This window comes from Cervus canadensis, chromosome 10 (genome assembly GCF_019320065.1).
Source record: "Cervus canadensis isolate Bull #8, Minnesota chromosome 10, ASM1932006v1, whole genome shotgun sequence".
In the NCBI taxonomy this organism is placed as follows: Eukaryota; Metazoa; Chordata; class Mammalia; order Artiodactyla; family Cervidae; genus Cervus; species Cervus canadensis.
In genome coordinates this window covers 24,561,497-24,579,596 of record NC_057395.1, presented here as the reverse complement: position 1 = coordinate 24,579,596, position 18,100 = coordinate 24,561,497, and the positions used below count along the sequence as shown (strand labels likewise).

The 18,100-nt window shown below is 41.0% G+C and overlaps 2 protein-coding genes across 3 annotated transcripts in view; one reads left to right on the top strand and one right to left on the bottom strand.

The window, feature by feature from the left end:
- Positions 1 to 18,100, top strand: part of NEBL (nebulette) — a 380,361-nt gene that overhangs the window by 38,415 nt on the left and 323,846 nt on the right. The gene's annotated exons all lie outside the window — the stretch shown is intronic.
- Positions 15,399 to 16,062, bottom strand: LOC122447952 (ubiquitin-conjugating enzyme E2 variant 1-like). Its single transcript, XM_043478747.1, has one exon. It carries the CDS (start codon positions 16,047 to 16,049, stop codon positions 15,606 to 15,608), a length of 444 nt encoding a protein of 147 aa, XP_043334682.1. The 5' UTR covers positions 16,050 to 16,062; the 3' UTR covers positions 15,399 to 15,605.

Sequence of the window (18,100 nt, the reverse complement as noted above, 5' to 3'; positions counted from 1 at the left end):
GGATGTTCGGATGAATACTCATTGCGTACTCATTGAGTTTGGGTGAATACTCATTATCTACTTATTCTTATAATGCTAATAATAATAACTATTTGTTAAGTACCAGATACCAGATGCTTTGAAAAAAATTTTTATTGAGGTTAACAATCTCCTGAAATAAGTGTTGTAATAATCTCTGGTTTTATGAGTAAGAAGTTAAGTATGTTGGTCGGTCATGTCTGAGCAAGACTTAGAGTAGAGTCAAGACTTAGACCCATGTCTTCCTGGGACCAAAAACCATGCTTTAATCACATCCCTGTAGGCATATGTTATGAGGAGTTACGTAATGGCTATTGATTGTAGAAGGACTTTTCCTCACACATTAGGATTTTGTGCCAGTCAGGGAAGTCAGCAGAAAGCACTGAGTTAAGGAATAACCCTGTGAATCCCCAAATACTTTCCCTCGACGTCTATTAATTCCAACAGTTAGTGACTCATTTTAGTAACAAGTAACTCTTCCTTACTAAGAAGAGTAAGACATCATATCAGTCATTTTGCCCTAACTATGAATTAATTTATCCAGATTGCTTTCCTAGCAACAAACTGCAATGTACTATTGAATAAAAGATCAGATGGTTAAGGGAGGAGAGATTGGAAGTAATTTGGGGACACAGAGACTGCTCAGAGTAGAGCAAGTCTTCATGAGCCTTGTCTAACCAGAGGACAGTCAAAGGTAGTGGGTTAGAAAGGGAGGAGAGAGGAAATTTAGAAGCTGGAAAAAGGCAGGTGTACAGAAAAGTGCTGCTACTGCTGCTGCTAAGCCGTTTCAGTCGTGTCCGACTCTGTGCAACCCCATAGACGGCAGCCCACCAGGCTCCCCCGTCCCTGGGATTCTCCAGGCAAGAACCTGGAGTGGGTTGCCATTTCCTTCTCCAATGCATGAAAGTAAAAGTGAAAGTGAAGTTGCTCAGTCGTGTCTGACTCTTAGTGACCCCATGGACCACAGCCTACCAGGCTCCTCCATTCATGGGATTTTCCAGGCAAGATTACTGTAGTGGGGTGCCATTGCCTTCTCCAACAGAAAAGTGGGGAGCCCCCAAATCAAGTTCACTTCTCTTCTGATTTCTCTTCTGAGGATTCCTGTTACAGGAGTTCTGGTTGAGCCCTGAAGCCTAATGGAGGGTGAAGGAGAGGGTGTGAAAGAAGAAATAGGAGAGAAGTTCAATATTGAACAGACATTTGGGGCTTTCTTAATAAATGGAGGTTTCTGAGCTCTACTGCTAGAGAATCTGATCCAGCAGGTGTTGGGATGGACCCAGGGGCCTAGATTTGATCACCCTCACTAGATGATTCTAATGCAGATGATCCAAAGACCAAACTTTTAGAAAATTTGGATTGCAATCTCTTCCACTGAGCTACTATAAAGTCTGCAGCCCAGCAGCTCTGGGAGGGTGTTGCCTCCCTCGCTGGAAAACTGAAAGTGCTTGAATAAAAGAAGGAGCTCTCATTTCTTTGAGAACTGTACTGGATCTAACTAGTCAAACCCTTTAAGATCCAGAAAGTTCTGCCTCCGGGATAAGGTGTCCTGCTCTTCTTCACCTCTTACTAGTTTCTGGTCTCCTCTTTTGTCCTGTCCCAGTTTAGGATAAGAGTTCAGTTCAGTTGCTTAGTCATATCAGACCCTCTGTGACCCCACGGACTGTAGCACGCAAGGCTTCCCTGTCCATCACCAGTTCCCAGAGCTTGCTCAAACTCATGTCTGTCAGGTCAGTGATGCCATCCAACCATCTCATCCTCTGTCGTCCCTTCCCCTGCCTTCAATCTTTCCCAGCATCAGGGTCTTTTCCAATGAGTCAGTTCTTCGCAGAAGGTGGCCAAAGTATTGGAGTTTCAGATTCAGCATCAGTCCTTCCAGTGAATATTCAGGACTGATTTCCTTTAGGATGAACTGGTTGCATCTTCTTGAAGTCCAAGGGACTCTCAAGAGTCTTCTCCAACACCGCAGTTCAAAAGCATCAATTCTTGGGTGCTCAGCTTTCTTTATAGTCCAACACTCACATCCATACATGACTACTGGAAAAACCGTAGCTTTGACTAGATGGACCTTTGTCAGCAAAGTAACGTCTCTGCTTTTTAATATGATGTCTAGGTTGGTCATAACTTTTCTTTCAAGGAGCAAGTGTCTTTTAATTTCATGGCTGCAGTCACCATCTGCAGTGATTTTGGAGCCCCCCAAAATAAAGTCTCTCACTGTTTCCATTGTTTCCCCATCTATTTCCCAAGAAGTGATGGGACTGGATGCCATGATCTTAGTTTTCTGAATGTTGAGTTTTAAGCCAACTTTTTCACTCTCCTCTTTCACTTTCATCAAGAGGCTCTTTAGTTCTCCTTCACTTTCTGCCATAAGGGTGGTGTCATCTGCGTATCTGAGGCTATTGATATTTCTCCTGGCAGTCTTGATTCCAGCTTGTGCTTCATCCAGCCTGGCATTTCACCTGATGTACTCTGCATATAAGTTAAATAAGCAGGGTGACAATATATAGCCTTGATGTACTCTTTTCCAGATTTGGAACCCGTCTGTTTTTCCATGTCCAGTTCTAACTGTTGCTTCTTGACCTGCATACAGATTTCTCAGGAGGCAGGTCAGGTGGTCTGGTATTCCCATCTCTTTAAGAAAAGGGTAAGAGTAACCAGTTGCATAGAGCTGATGGTGGTAGGGTAGCCGCTGAGAACATAGATCTTTCAGTGTTGAAACAGGGACAGTCATAGATAGCTGGGAGGGTTGACCACTCTGTTAGCACGGAAGCCTTCACTGTGTCAGCGCATCACACTTTTGCTCAGCACTCAGAAGGACTGTCACGGTATCTCAGCCAAATGTGTAGCTTGACAGGTACATTCCCGTGTCAGTTGGAGTTGTTCCTTTTCTTTAGTGGAGAGCCCTTTTTGCGCTCTCTTCAGGCTCATTTCCTGCAGGTACAGGAGGCTGAATGCAGGTGCCTCACCTGGCCTGGGCCAGTGACTTATCAGTGCCTCATTTTTGTCAGATATTATTATGCCAAGAACCACTGCCAGCTTAACATTTTTTTTTTTTCATTCTTTACTGAGGCTGTAACTAGGATATGCGTTTCCTGAGACTGAAGGAATTAGATCTTAAAACAGCCCCTCGGAAGGTTAAGGATGGGGAAACAACAGAGAAGGGGGTTCAGGGAAGATGGGCATTCCTGGTGGCAGAGGCCCTGTGGCCTCACCTCACCCAGTGGATTTACTCTTCTGTTAGCTTAGAGTGACCCTAGTATATTCTTCCTGAATTCAGTTTGGGAGAGGAAAGTGTGTTTTCTTGAGTGAGGAGTATCCTGCAGGTGGAGTTCAGGCTGCTTTGTTCTCAGCTTGGGCTCCGGAATGAAATAGGATCTATAGACACGGCTGTGTTTGAACTAAAATAATGCACTAGGGGTGTCCAGGGAGGAGGTGAATGAGTGTGTTGGAACCTGGACCAGTGATGTCCTCCGTTGAAGGAGGACAGGGCGAATGAGCCAGCTGAATAAACCTGTTTTTGGCTTTTAAAAGAGGTATAAAATATTGAAATATGTGTACATAGATAACAGAGTCTGAAAGGAATTCTTAAGAGGAATTCTGGTTTTTTTTTTTTTTTTTGATAGGGACCGTTTTTTTAAAGTCTATTGAATTTGTTACAATATTGCTTCTGTTTTACGTTTTGATTTTGTTTTGTGTTTTTGATGTGGGGTCTTAGCCCCCTGTGCGTGTGTGTGTGCTCAGTCGCTTGGTCGTGTGTGACTGTGTGTGACCCCATGGACTGTAGCCCACCAGGCTCCTCTGTCCATGGGATTCTCCAGGCAAGAATACTGGAGTGGGTTGCCATGCCTCCTCCAGGGGATCTTCCCGACCCAGGGATCGAACTCATGTCTCTTACACCTCCTGCATCGACAGATGGGTTCTTTACTACTGGTGCCACCTGGGAAACCCCTTAGCTCCCTGACTAGGGATGGAACCTTCACTCCCTGCATTGGAAGGTGAAGTGTTAGCCATTGGACCGCCAGGGAATTCTGTTTTAAGCCAAAGGATCGTTGTAGAATCAGAGTGGCGTACCTCCCAGGTGGAAGGGGAACAGCAAATTCTGGATGAACATATCCTGCTATTTGTTCCAACAGTGTCAGAACTCAGTAATCACCCAGGATGATATTTGATCCCAGAAGTTTTCCTGTCTAATAATATTTTGAATTTGCTCATATTAAAAGTAATTTGCAATTACTAAACACACACTAAATTGGTAATCACACACTATTGGTGGGATAGTTGTGAGGATAGGAAGGACAATGTTCTAGAAGCTTTCTGACAAATGGGAAACCAACTCTGAGTGGAAACTTGGTCAAACTCTGATAATTAGGAGTTGAAATAAAAAAGATAGCCCTTGGGGAAGAAAGACTTACAGGTGTTCATGATGTGGGTTTACATGGATTGAATGATATCTCCTGAAATTTATGAAACATGTAGGAAATTCCTGAAAAGGAATTGAGAGAATCAAACTTGCCCTCTGACTCTGCTGTTACTGAGTATTTCTGATGCTTTTGCTAAAATGACCTGGACACAAAAAGGCTACGGAGAAAGAATACTCTGCCCTTATAAAGAGACTTTGACTCTAAGAGATTAAAGTATCACTCCAGTAAACTCAAAAGTAATTTTTTGGTGTGTGGCATTGAAAATTTGGCACCTGTTAGGTAAATCTGAAAGTTTGTGGAAAATAAAACAGAGACTGACTTGTACACAGAACAAAGATGACTGTCAGCAAAAAGTGGTCCCCAGTGGTAGGGGGCCTCTGGGATGCAAGAACACCATATGGGAGAATCAGAGGTGTTGTCTTGGAAGCCACATCATTGATCCAGCCTCTTTTTGTTGTTGTTCAGTTGCTAAGTCATGTTGGATTCTGAGACCCTATGGACTGCAGCACACCAGGCTTCCCTGTCCTCCACCATCTTCCGGGGTTTGCTCAAACTCATGTCCATTGAGTCAGTGATGCTATCCAACCATCTCATCCTCTTTTGCCCCCTTCTCTTCCTGCCCTCAATCTTTCCCAGCATCAGGGTCTTTTCCAGTGAGTCAGCTCTTCACATCAGATAGTCAAAGTATTGGAGCTTCAGCTTCAGCATCAGTCTTTCCAGTGAATATTCAGGGTTGATTTCCATCTTACTGTGCTCTTATTTTGAGACCTATATTTCTTTGGAAACTGTAGCCCTAGGATTATGGTAATTGGATCTTTACTGATAACAATAGCTAACATGGACTTGATGCTCACAATGAGCTGTGAACTGTTCTGAGAACTTTGCCTGTATTAACTCATATAATCCTTGCAACTCTATTTTTTCTCTCCTGGTTTTAAGATAGGGAATATCTGGGTACAGAGAAGAGAGCAACTCAACTCAGTCACACAGCATGTAAGTAGTAGAACTGAGATAGAGTCTGACTTCAGAACTTTAACTACTGATTTGTGTACTGCCTCCCCAATCATTTCCTTTTGTTAAAAATAATACCTCTTCCTCTTACCTTGAAGCAGCAACTTGCACTGAGAAATTATGTGAGGGCTGCAGCCTTACAAACAGACTGAAGATGTCACAAAATGAAAGCTACCAAAAAGATGAAGTAGGACTCGTAACTCAAATCAGTAAAAAATATTAACTCAGAACTTAAAGTTATAAAACTCTTAGAAGAAGACAGGTATAAACCTTTATGACTGTAGATTAGGCAGGGGCTTTATATATGACACCAGAAACACAGTCAGAAAAGGAAAAAATAAATTGGACTCCATCAGAATTTAAAAACTCTTGTGCTTCCAAGGACATTCTCAAGAAAGTGAAAAGACAGCTCATAAAATGTGAGAAAATATTTGCAAATTATATATCTGATAAATGATTTGTATCCAGAATATATAAGGAACTGTTACAACTCAATAATTAAAAGACAAATAACCGAGTTAAAATTGGGTAAAAGATTTGAATGGACATTTCTCCAAAGAAGATATATAAAGGGCCAATAAGCAGAAGGAAAGAGGCTTAGTTTTTAAGCACATCAAATGTTGAAATGCACGTCAAAACCACAGTGTGATACCACTTCATACCTGTTGGAATATACATAGTCAAAAAGATGGACAATAACAAGAGTTGGTGAAGATATGAAGAAACCAGAAGTCTCACAGTTTACTGGTGGGAATGTGAAACAATGCAGCTGCTTTGGAAAACAGTCAAGCAGTTATTCAAAAAGTCAATACAAAAAAAAAAAAAAGTCAATACAGAGTTACCATAAGATCCAATAGTCCTGCTCCTTGCTATATACCCAAAAGAATAAAAAACATGTATTCACACAAAAACTTGGACAGGAATGTTCATGGACTATTATTCATAATAGCCCAAAGTGGAAACAGTCCATCAAAAAAGGTGAATTCATCAAAAGTGGAAGTATCCATCACATTATGAATAGGTGAACAAAATACACAGACCATTGTTGTTGTTCAGTCACTAAATCATGTCCACCTCTGCAACCCCATGGACTGTAGCATGCCAGGCTCCTCTGTCTTCCACTATCTCCTGGAGTTTGCTCAAATTTATCTCCCTTGAGTCAGTGATGCCACATAACCATCTCATCCTCTGCTGCCCTCTTCTCGTTTTGTCTTCAGTCTTTCCTGACATCAAAGTCTTTTCCAGTAAGTTGGCTCTTCAAGTCAGGTGGCCAGATATTGGAGCTTCAACTTTAGCAACAGTCCTTTCAATGACTATTCAGGGATGATTTCCTTTAGGAGTGACTGGTTTGATCTCCTTGTTGTCCAAGGGACTCTCCAGCGCCACAATTCAAAAGCATCCATTCTTTGGTGTTGAGCCTTCTTTATGGACGAGCTCTCACATCTGTACATGACTCCACTGAAAGTGAAAAAGTGAAAGTATTAGTTGCTCAGTCATGTCCAACTCTTTGGGACCCCATGGACTGTAGCCCACCAAGCTCCTCTGTTCATGGAATTCTCCAGGCAAGAATACTGTAGTGGGTAGCCGTTCTCTTCTCCAAGGGATCTTCCCGACCCAGGGATTGAACCTGGGTTTCCAGGCAGATTCTTTACTGTCTGAGGCACCAGGAAAGCCTCACATGACTTTATTCAGCCCTGAAAAGGAATGAAGTACTGATACATGGTGTCCCATGATGAGCCTTGACAACATTAAGCTAAGTGAAAGAAACCAAACACCAAAGACCGTATATTGTATGATGCCATACATTTGTTAGGCAAATCCACAGAGACGAACTAGACAGGTTGGTTTTAACTCTTGGGTAGAGGGGAGGATGGAGAATGTACCGAGGCATGCAGCATTTATTTTTGGGGTGATGAAAAATTTCTGGGATTATATGCAGGTGATTTTTTGAGAATGTACTAAACACCACTGGATTGTGCACTCTGAAAAGCTGACTTTTGTGGCATTAGAATTACATCTCAGTATGTGCTTAGTTGCTCAGTTGTGTCCAACTCTGTGACTCTTTGGTCTGTAGCTTGCCAGGCTCCTCCGTCCATGGGTTTTCCCAGGCAAGAATACTGGAGTGGGTTGCCGTTTCCTTCTGCAGCGGATCTTCCTGAGTCAGGGATCGAACCTGCATCTCGTGTGTCTCCTGCATTGCAGGCAGATGCTTTACCTGCTAAGCCATCGGGGAAGTCCATTTATATCCCAGTATATAAGCATATATATATATACACACACACACACATACATATATATATATATACAAGTAATAAATAAAATAAAAAAGAAAGCTATATCTGCTCTTCTGGAAAAAGCTGGAAACAAATCACTATTGACCATTCCAAAAGCTCAACAGGACATTTTACCAACTTCATATGGAAAATAGGAACCAAGGGAAACTAGGATCCAGCTCCTCATCAAATGAGTTTCCTTCTCTTCTGTTTTTCTTCTCCTCACTCCCTCTCTCATGCTTGGCTGTTGGAAGAAATGACTAGTTCAGTAGGGAGGAAAAAAGATGGTGCTTCTGTTTCAATCACAAGGTCAGTGTTCCATGTCATGACCTGTCAAACACTCCGGAGGTTCCAAAATGTATTACAAAGCAACAACATTTTGCAATGTTGACTCTCTCCTCACTGCCTTTATTAGTTTTGTGCAGCACTGTGCTTTTCTCTGGCTGCCTTGGGTTTTTTTGGTTTGTTTGATTTCGTTACTTCTGCTTATTTATTTTGACAGAGAGAATCCTCACAGTGAGCCAAGTAAAACCCACTGAGACCTCACTGTGGATGATACACGAGGTCATTGTTTTAGAAACTTTGCTGTTTCTGGTTAATATGCGTGGGGCTCATCTGATATTGGGCTGTAGCCCATGGTCAACCTTATCCCAGCTTGTCCTTTTTTCATACTGTTCATTAGAGGTGGGGATCAAGTGGGACTTTGAGCACCAGGTTTTTTTAAAAAGTTGAGATATAATTGACATGTAACATTGTATTAAGTTTTAGTGTGCACCATAATGATTTGATACATGTATATATTGTGAAATGATCACCACAGTAAATTTAGTTGACAGCAGTCATCACATACAGTTACACATTTTTTTTCTTGTGTGTGATGAGAACTTTTAAGATTTACTTTTAAGAGTAAATACTACAGTATTATTAACTAACCCCGGAGTAGGAAATGGCAACCTGCTCCAGTATTCTTGCCTGGAAAATTCCACGGACAGAGGAGCCTGTCAGCCTACAGTCCATGGGGTCAAAAAGAGTTAGACATGACGGAGTCACTGAATATTATTAACTATAGTCATTGTGCTGTGCATTATATTGCCAGAATTTATTTGTCTTAAACTGGAAGTTTGTACCTTTGGAACCTCTTCACTTATTTTACCCACTTTTTAATCCCTACGTCTAGCAACCACCAATCTCTTCCTTGTGTCTATGAGTTCAGTTTATTTCAGATTCCACATATAAATGAGATCATATGGTATTTGTTTTTGCCTGTCTGATTTATTTCACTTAGCATAATACCCTTAAGGTTCATCCACGTTGTTGTTCATGGCAGGATTTCCTTCTTTTTCATGACTGAATAATATTCCATTGTGTATATACATCGTGTTTTCTTTATCCATTCATCCATCTGTAGAACTGAGGTTGCTTCCATATTTTGACTGTTGTGAAGATTGCTACAATGAACAGGACCAGCTTCTTCCCCACCCCCTTCCCCCCACAGTATTATTTCTGTGCTTTGTGTATATTCTTACTTTTGTCATACTTTTTTCTTCTTTTTACACAATCCTGGGCTAAATTGAAACTTGGGAAAGGTGTTGATAGTGTTCTTTGTCTCCCTGGATGCTGCTTTTGCTGCCTCACTTCCGTTTTGAACTTTCTTTTCCAGATACTCATTCCTTTTATATTTTTACTAATTAATTACCCTGATTATGGAATTTTATCCCCCTCTACTTTCGTTAATTCTTAACTGTTCTGTGTTCCATCTTTTAGGACCTGGTTTAAAGACTAAATTTCAGATGTCAGAGTCAAAATGGAAATTTTCTAGTTCCATCATTATTTCTGCATTTATTAGTTTGGATTCTTTTATGTGGATGAATTTTCCATCATCAGTTATTTGGTTATCCTGAAACATAGTTTGAAAAAGAAAAAACAGGATACATTATTCAGCCTTTCGTTTCCTTTATCAGTTGTCAGAATGATTAATTTGGGGCCCTAGCATCTTTTACTAGTAGTCACCAGTGAGCTCTCCTCTACTGTTATGAGGGTAGAGATGGGAGGACAACTCACCTATTCATTATAAACTCATGGACATTATAGATTTGAAGTGTTTGAATCAGTTGCAGTCATTGTTTTTGATATTCAAATTGTTCCGACTTCGGCCAGTGGAGGCTCCTTCTAAACGGCTTGCACGTCTTATTGACACCATCCTAGCAGTCTGAGCCATTGACTTCTGGGCAGCACTTTCCACTTTGTTAAGTAATTGGATTAGTTGGTCTTAAAGATTCCCTTTAGTTCTAGCTTCCCTTCCAAAAAAAGCCAATTTTAATAGCCTACAATAAACTCTTTTATGCTGAAAATACACTATTTTGATTTTTTTCCCCTTTGAGTTCACACAGTGGGTGAATTAATGCATTGGAAAATATGAAATGTTTTTTTTTCCTCCTCTGTGATCTTTTAGCTCCCACTTATGTGACACTGGCTCGGGACACTTCACTTCCACTCTGAGCTCAGTACCTAGGCAGAAAACAAAACAAACAGCATAAATATTTCCAAACTTAAGGCTGTCCTGAGGCTTACCAAGGAAATGCCTGATTTTGCAGATGGATTGTTTTCAAAATATACCAGCATTATCGTTGTTATTATATCAAATGTGATTATTTTTCTCAGCTTCTAGTTGGGACACTGGCAGGAAGAAGGGATAGCTGCATTTTATGTAGCCCTGGTAAGGCAGAATGGGGAGATAAGGGGGGCTTGAAGCACCCCAGTGAGCTATTCAGGGAAGTCCAGAAGGCTGCAAAGCCAGCCAAGTCTTGCCAGGTGGCTGCAGAAAGTCAGCCCCAGTCCTTATGATCCTGGAGCTGGAGCACATCCATCCAGGCAGTGTTATGAACCAGATCCAGGTGGCTGGGCCAAGTCCCCGAGGCTATCCCTGGGACCAGAAGGTATAACCAGAGGGAAGCATGGATTTAAATTCCAGGGCATAAGACAAAAGCTCATCATATCTGAGAAGAAGGAGCTGAAAATGACTTTTTAATAAATGCTGGAAGGACACTGTCTCATACTGAACCGCCTATAATAAAACTTAAGAAGTGCCTGATTTTCGTTTCTGTCTGTGCCCCGTGGAGCACATGTAACTTCAAAGGCAACTCTGCAGGGTGCAGGGAGAAAAGATCATGGTTTTACTTCTAATTTTGGCACAAATCCTCCAAACTATTTTTGATGGCTAGGAAACAAAACTTACAGTCCATCTAGATTCACTTGCATTTAGCAGGCCCACCTTTGTTTTCCTGCAGCGACAGTTTTCATTTCTTTAATGTGTGCATTCTCCCTACTTTGAGGCTTTATTCTGTAGGAAAAAGACTAAGGTGACCCTAGATGATTTCAAGTGAAGCCTGGGACAGCCTGATTCATCAGTTGCCCTGCCCCTGTGCCCTTCCCCACATTTTTTCTTCCCACCATAATAAATGTCTTCAGAATTCAAAACAGTGGTATGGATAAACAACAAAGTCGTACTGTATAACACAGGGAACTACATTCAGTATCCTGTGATAAACCATAATGGGAAAGAATATAAAAAGTCTGTATGTGTATAACTGAGTCTCTTTCCCATACAGCAGAGATTGGCACAACATTGAAAATAAACTATACTTTAATAAAAATTAAAAAAAAAAATTTAAAACTAGTTTATAAGACTGTTTAAAAAAGAAACACCCTTTTAATACAAGTCTTAGGTTGTTGTGTAAAGGAGCTTCTGATTTCATTCCAAACTGATGGGGCCACCTTGTTGATGAGTGAGTATAGCTTCGACCTAACATATGTGCACGATGTGTGAGTTTGTGTGAGTTTGTGTGTGTTTTAAGTGTCTAGAGACACAGAGATTCCATTAATTCTAGACATGAGAGGCATCAAGGTTGTTTTCAATGACTCTGTCTCTCCCTTACCAGCAAAAGATGGTTTGTTCAGGCATATTTTGGGGGTGAGTTTCCTTTGTGGCCTTTCCTTTGTGGCCCCCAGCTATTCCTCCACACTGAGGCATCCATGCAGACTGATTCAGGCTCTGCTGTTTTTATTCCTTTTGGCCTATTTATTTCTGATCAGTTTTTATTACTCTTTTCCAAACTCTATTCCCTATTTTGTTTGAAACTTTGGATCATGATGTAGTTGAGCAGTGGTTCTGCTTGACCTAAAGAGTGATCCTAATGAACCTGAAGTGGCTATTTTTATTGCCATGAAGGTATCATGACTTCTCAAGAAGAAACTGCCTCTCTGTGGCGCTGGTCTGATTACTCCAGGTCTGCAAATGAAGGGCAAGATATTATTAGCTCCCATAGCTTTGGTATTAGACTTATTTTTATCCCTATTAGTAACTCATAACTCCCTGGTCTTCCCTTTTTTACACATTGTTAGTGATGTTCAGTTCAGTTCAGTCACTCAGTCATGTCCGACTCTTTATGACCCTATGGCTGCAGCACGCCAGGCCTCCTTGTCCATCACCATCTCCTGGAGCTTACTCAAACTCATGTCCATTGAGTTGGTGATACCACCCAACCATCTCATCCTCTGTCATCCCCTTCTCCTCCTGCCCTCAATCTTTCCCAGCATCAGGGTCTTTTCCAGTGACTCAGTTCTTCATATCAGGTGGTCAGAGTATTGGAGTTTCAGCTTCAGCATCAGTCCTCCCAATGAATATTCAGGACTGATCTCCTTTAGAATGGACTGGTTGGATCTCCTTGCAGTCAAAGGGACTCTCAAGAGTCTTCTCCAACACCACAGTTCAAAAGCACCAGTTCTTCAGTGCTCAGCTTTCTTTATAGTCCAACTCTCACATCCATACATGACTACTGGAAAAACCATAATTTTGACTAGATGGACTTTTGTCAGCAAAGTAATGTCTTTGCTTTTTAATATGCTGGCTAGGTTGGTCATAACTTTTCTTCCAAGGAGTAAGTGTCTTTTAATTTCATGGCTGCAGTCACCATCTGCAGTGATTTTGGAGCCCCCCAAAATAAAGTCTCTCACTGTTTGCATTGTTAGTGATGTTACCTTAAATTATGAAGAACAGTAGAGCAGTAATAGGTATATAAATATGCTAAAAGATTTACCCCCATCCTCCTTCATCTTCCATTACGATAGAATCTTCCCTGAGGAGTTAGGTTGTGAGTAGAATGAGTATATGTTGGTTTAGCAAGCAATATCAGAGAAGGCAATGGCACCCCACTCCAGTACTCTTGCCTGGAAAATCCCATGGATGGAGGAACCTGGTAGGCTGCAGTCCATGGGGTTGCTAAGAGTGGGACACGACTGAGCGACTTCACTTTCACTTTTCACTTTCATGCATTGGAAAAGGAAATGGCAACCCACTCCAGTGTTCTTGCCTGGAGAATCCCAGAGACAGAGGAGCCTGGTGGACTGCTGTCTATGGGGTCGCACAGAGTCGGACTTGACTGAAACGGCTTAGCAGCAGCAGCAGCAAGCAATATTATGATCTAAAAGCTTTATCAAAGGTCCAAGTATAGAAAGTGTTTTGTGAAATTCTGTGGATATGAAGAAATATTTGCATATATTGTCTGCCTTCTGTAAGAAAGTTGCATAAAATGGTGCCAGTGAGCGCGTGTGCATGTGTGTACGTGCACACACACACACACATATACACACACAAGTACAGACACATAAGTGTGGGACTTTCCCTTAAAGAATTTATTGGTATATTCCTGTAAAGAAAAAAAAAAGCTTAACTGAAACACTTGTTGAATAACATAAGGAAACTTAAACCTAAATGTTTAGTTGATGGAGGCTGGCTATATATAAAATTATCAGAATTCACAGAAGAGAGATAGTAGTGTATATGAATTGCAGATACCACATGGAAGGGAAGAAGAATTTGAATTATTTGTACAGTGGGGGAAGGGAGAAATTTAGGCAAATGATGAGGATTTATGGGCCACAGGGAAGGCCAGGATAACTTGGACTGTGGCTTTATGGACATAAAAAATTTAGTGAACTTTTTACCAGTAGTTTCAGTGTATGAATAAAGTTGATGATGGAGAACTTTACAAATATGAAGTTTTATCTACAAAGAAAGTAGCATTATATTCAAAGAATGTTACTACCTGTTAAAGTAGCTTAGACTGTTTCCTGAAGTCAAAAGAAAGCTATCAGTTATAAACATTTGTATTAGCAACTACAGTGGAGTACCCTAAAATGATTCAAGACACAAGTTTATCTTTGACCTTGCAGAAGATGGTTACAGTACTGTAAGATCTACAAGAGAGAGGACCTTGTCTGATTTAGTGTTCTGTCTCCCAAGAGCTGCATCTTAGCCTAGTACCTCACACACAGCGAATTTTTAGTAGTTTTCATTGAATGAGTGAAGTAGTATAAAGACATCCTTTGGTGTTGGCCTCAAAGAGGCATTATAAATGGTACTCCAGCATACTCTTAGAAGGTGGACTTTCCTGTCCAGGAAGTATGTGTTGGTCACGTCCCACTACTACTAGTTTTTTCATAAATAATTTGGGGTGGTTGTTAGAACCAGCCGAAATTATTTTATTGAGCATCTTCTATGACTCCAGTAACAGCAGATACGTGAGACTTGATTCTTAACATTACAGAAGTTATGGATGAGAATATTCATTGGGGAGATTCATGCCAATGTATGGCAAAAACCACCACAATATTGTAAAGTAATTAGACTCCAATTAAAATAAATTAATTTAAAGATTAGAAAATCAAAAGATAATATATTAGGCAGAAATATTGGAGGGGAGAATAAGAGGATATCTTCACTGCTGTTCTTTTCTCCTTTTCTCTTTTCCTTAGGAAATTGATCTGTGTCACATTTTTCACTGATGTTGCTACTGATGACTCAATTTGAGTGACTCAATTTGATATCTGTTCTGGATTTCATACCTGGACACTGAGCATTTTTCCATTATCTCCAACCTCTTACTTCTAAACCTAACTAGATTAAGTTCCTTTTCCTATTTCCATTATTCAGTTTAGTCACTCAGTCATGTCCGACTCTTTGCGACCTCATGGACTGCAGCACGCCAGGCCTCCCTGTCCATCACCAGCTCCCAGAGCTTCCTCAAACTCATGTCCATGGAGTTGCTGATGCCACCCAACCATCTCATCCTCTGCCATCCCCTTCTCCTCCCTTCTTCAACCCAGCATCAGGGTCTTTTCAAATGAGTCAGTTCTTTGCATCAGATGGCCAAAGTATTGGAGTTTCAGCTTCAGCATCAGTCCTTCCAATGAATATTCAGGATTTATTTCCTTTAGGATGGACTGGTTGGATCTCCTTGCAGTCCAGGGGACTCTCAAGAGTCTTCTCCAACACCACAGTTCAAAGCATCATTCTTTGGTGCTCAGCTTTCTTTATAGTCCAACTCTCACATCCATACATAGCTTTGACTAGATGGACCTTTGTTGGTAAAGTAATGTCTCTGCTTTTTAATATGATGTCTAGGTTGGTCATAGCTTTTTTTCCAAGGAGTAAGTGTCTTTTAATTTCATGGCTGCAGTCACCATCTGCAGTGATTTTGGAGCCCCCAAAAATAAAGTCTGTCACTGTTTTCAGTGTTTCCCCATCTATTTGCCATGAGGTGATGGGACTAGATGCCATGATCTTAGTTTTCTGAATGTTGAGTTTTGTTTTTTTTTTTTTTTACACTTGACAGGATGATTTGTTATAGCACAACTTATATATTTCAAATGGACAAAAAAATTAGTATCATTTACAGTATCTTAAGATAAACTGCCTTTGAATGGGAGCTTTCTTTCCAGTACTTTGAGGTCTACAAGACGAATCTAGAAAATTTACTACTGTGGAAAATGAAGACTGCTTAAATCGAATCGGGGGCAGGGGAGGGCCTGTGGTTTTTCTTTTTGATTAATTGCTGTAACACTGTCCTTCAGGTGGCTGAGGGAGTTTCATATTTTCTTTAGACATCATTAGGCGCCGAAGCTCTTGCAGGACAACTTTGATGCTATACGAATTCTGCCATTTTGCTAGCACTGATATGGCTCTTGGGTCCACCACTCCATTAGAACTATTAACTCCATTCATATTAATTTTTGTTACAAATCTTACAAAGGGGGGTGCTTCTGGGTATTTAGGTCCACATTCTATTTTAAGGCTGTATATTCGGTTTTCATAAATTGTTCTTGGAGGCCCAATTACCATCCTTGTCCATCTGGTAAGTGTCATGTCTTCGTCATCTTCTAGACCCCAGCTAACTGTGCCATCTCCTACTCCTTTCTGGCCTTCTTCGAGTTCTTCCAACAGTCGGAAATTGCGAGGGACTTTTACTCCCGAGCCCGTGGTGGCTGCCATCTTGCGTCGCTGTCGCTCCTGAATGTTGAGTTTTAAGCCAACTTTTTCACTCTCCTCTTTCACTTTCATCAAGAGGCTCTTTAGTTCTCCTTCACTTTCTGCCATAAGGGTGGTGTCATCTGCATATCTGAGGTTATTGATATTTCTCCTGGCAATCTTGATTCCAGCTTGTGCTTCATCCAGCCCAGCATTTTTCATGATGTACTCTGCATATAAGTTAAATAAGCAGGGTGACAATATATAGCCTTGACATACTGCTTTCCCTATTTGAAACCAGTCTGTTGTTCCATGTCCAGTTCTAACTGTTGCTTCCTGACCTGCATACAGATTTCTCAAGAGGCAGGTTAGGTGGTGTGACATTCCCATCTCTTTAAGAATTTTCTGTAATAGCACTGTTCTAATCACACAGGCTCAAAGTCATTACTTATTTCTGTGTATACATGTTTCCTTTTGTTTATCAGTTGCCATTGCCACTCTATTCTGGATTGTGATTAGATCAAGAGAATAGAAGGGATTTTTAACCAAGTGAGCCCGTATATGCAGAGCAAGTGTGGTGGACAGAAGGAAATAAACTGATGCCCTTGGAACTCTGATGGAAGACACAGATGGAGAGTTTTGACTTAATGGTACTGTGAAAGGTCTGTTTCAGGGAAAGAGATACAGAGGTAGAAATCGCTACATTCTTTGGCCTGAAACTTATGTTACTTGTTATCTTGCTTAATATTGGTATATCAAATTTGGTAATAAGAGTTTGTTTTAAATGTTTTGGAAAATCTTAGTATTGAAAGGGAGTCTATTTTTAAATTTGCATTTTTCTACTGCTGTGTTTTTCTGGCATACTGGTAGCTTTACATGGGAAACACATGGGTTCTTACCTCCATAGTCTCCTGACTGTCTTATGTGTAGCTGATGACTGGTGGAATGAACTGTCGTGTGTCCTGGGCTGTCTCTTGCTGGTGGTATTTAAACAAAGATGGCATTGCTGTTTCAGGTACTGAAGACATGCTCCTGGCATTGGGCAAGGGATTGGACTAGGTCTCTATGACCCCTTTTAAGATTAAGATTTTATCCTTTTATAATGATTCATAACAATTATTCAGTTATTTATCTCTGTTATATATTGGTAATAAGTATACATTGATTTTGGCTTTCTTATTGCACCTTGGAAAGTATAAACACTCGCAAATGACAGCCAAGGGTGGCACCACTGGCAGAGTGCTCGTGATTACACTGTGAATACTGAATTAAACTAAAATATTCTTTTGACTTTGTTGACATGAAACTCGGTGGTAGGTGTTGAACCTTGGAAGCACCAGCTTTAGCATTTTTGTGGCATTAAAGTGGTCTGAGGGGATTCCCAGGTGGTGCAGTGGTAAAGAATCCACCTGCCATTGCAGGAGACCGAGAGATGTGGGTTCAGGCCCTGGGTTGGGAAGATCCCCTGGAGAAGGAAATGACAACCCACTCCAGTATTCTTGCCTGGGAAATCCCATGGCAGAGGAGCCTGGTAGGCTATAGTTCATAGGGTCGCAAAGGAGTCACACATAACTGAGCGACTAAGCATGCACACACACACACACACACACACACACACACACACACACACACACACACACACACACACACACACACGTCAAGACAATTAGCCTGCCCAAGTTTATAACCTTATATTAAAGGCTCAGAGTATCTCTCATAGGAGAGTAGAAAGGGGTAGAAAGAAATACCTTTCCCTTCTTTGAACGAAAATCATGCAAGACAGGGGATGAAAGGGTTTGATTTGGAGGTGCTTGATCTATACTATTAAAAAAGAAGTTTCAGAGCCAAGCACACTTTAGGAATGATCTCCTGTGTTTCTCAGCCGTGTCCAGTTTTCTGTCTGATACTTTCATGGTTTCTCCCCCTGCTTCAGGGAGGAAGCTCGAGGTTATTGTATGAAGCTTGAAACATGTAGTTCCTTTAGATCCTTTGCCAGTATTCCATCATCATCTCGAAACATGGTAAACATCCACAATGGGAGAATGCCTTTGAACCTGATCTACCGAAGAGAGAGT

Excerpts from the sequence above, each read along its gene's own strand:
- LOC122447952 (XM_043478747.1), bottom strand. The coding sequence starts at position 16,049 with ATGGCAGCCACCACGGGCTCGGGAGTAAAAGTCCCTCGCAATTTCCGA.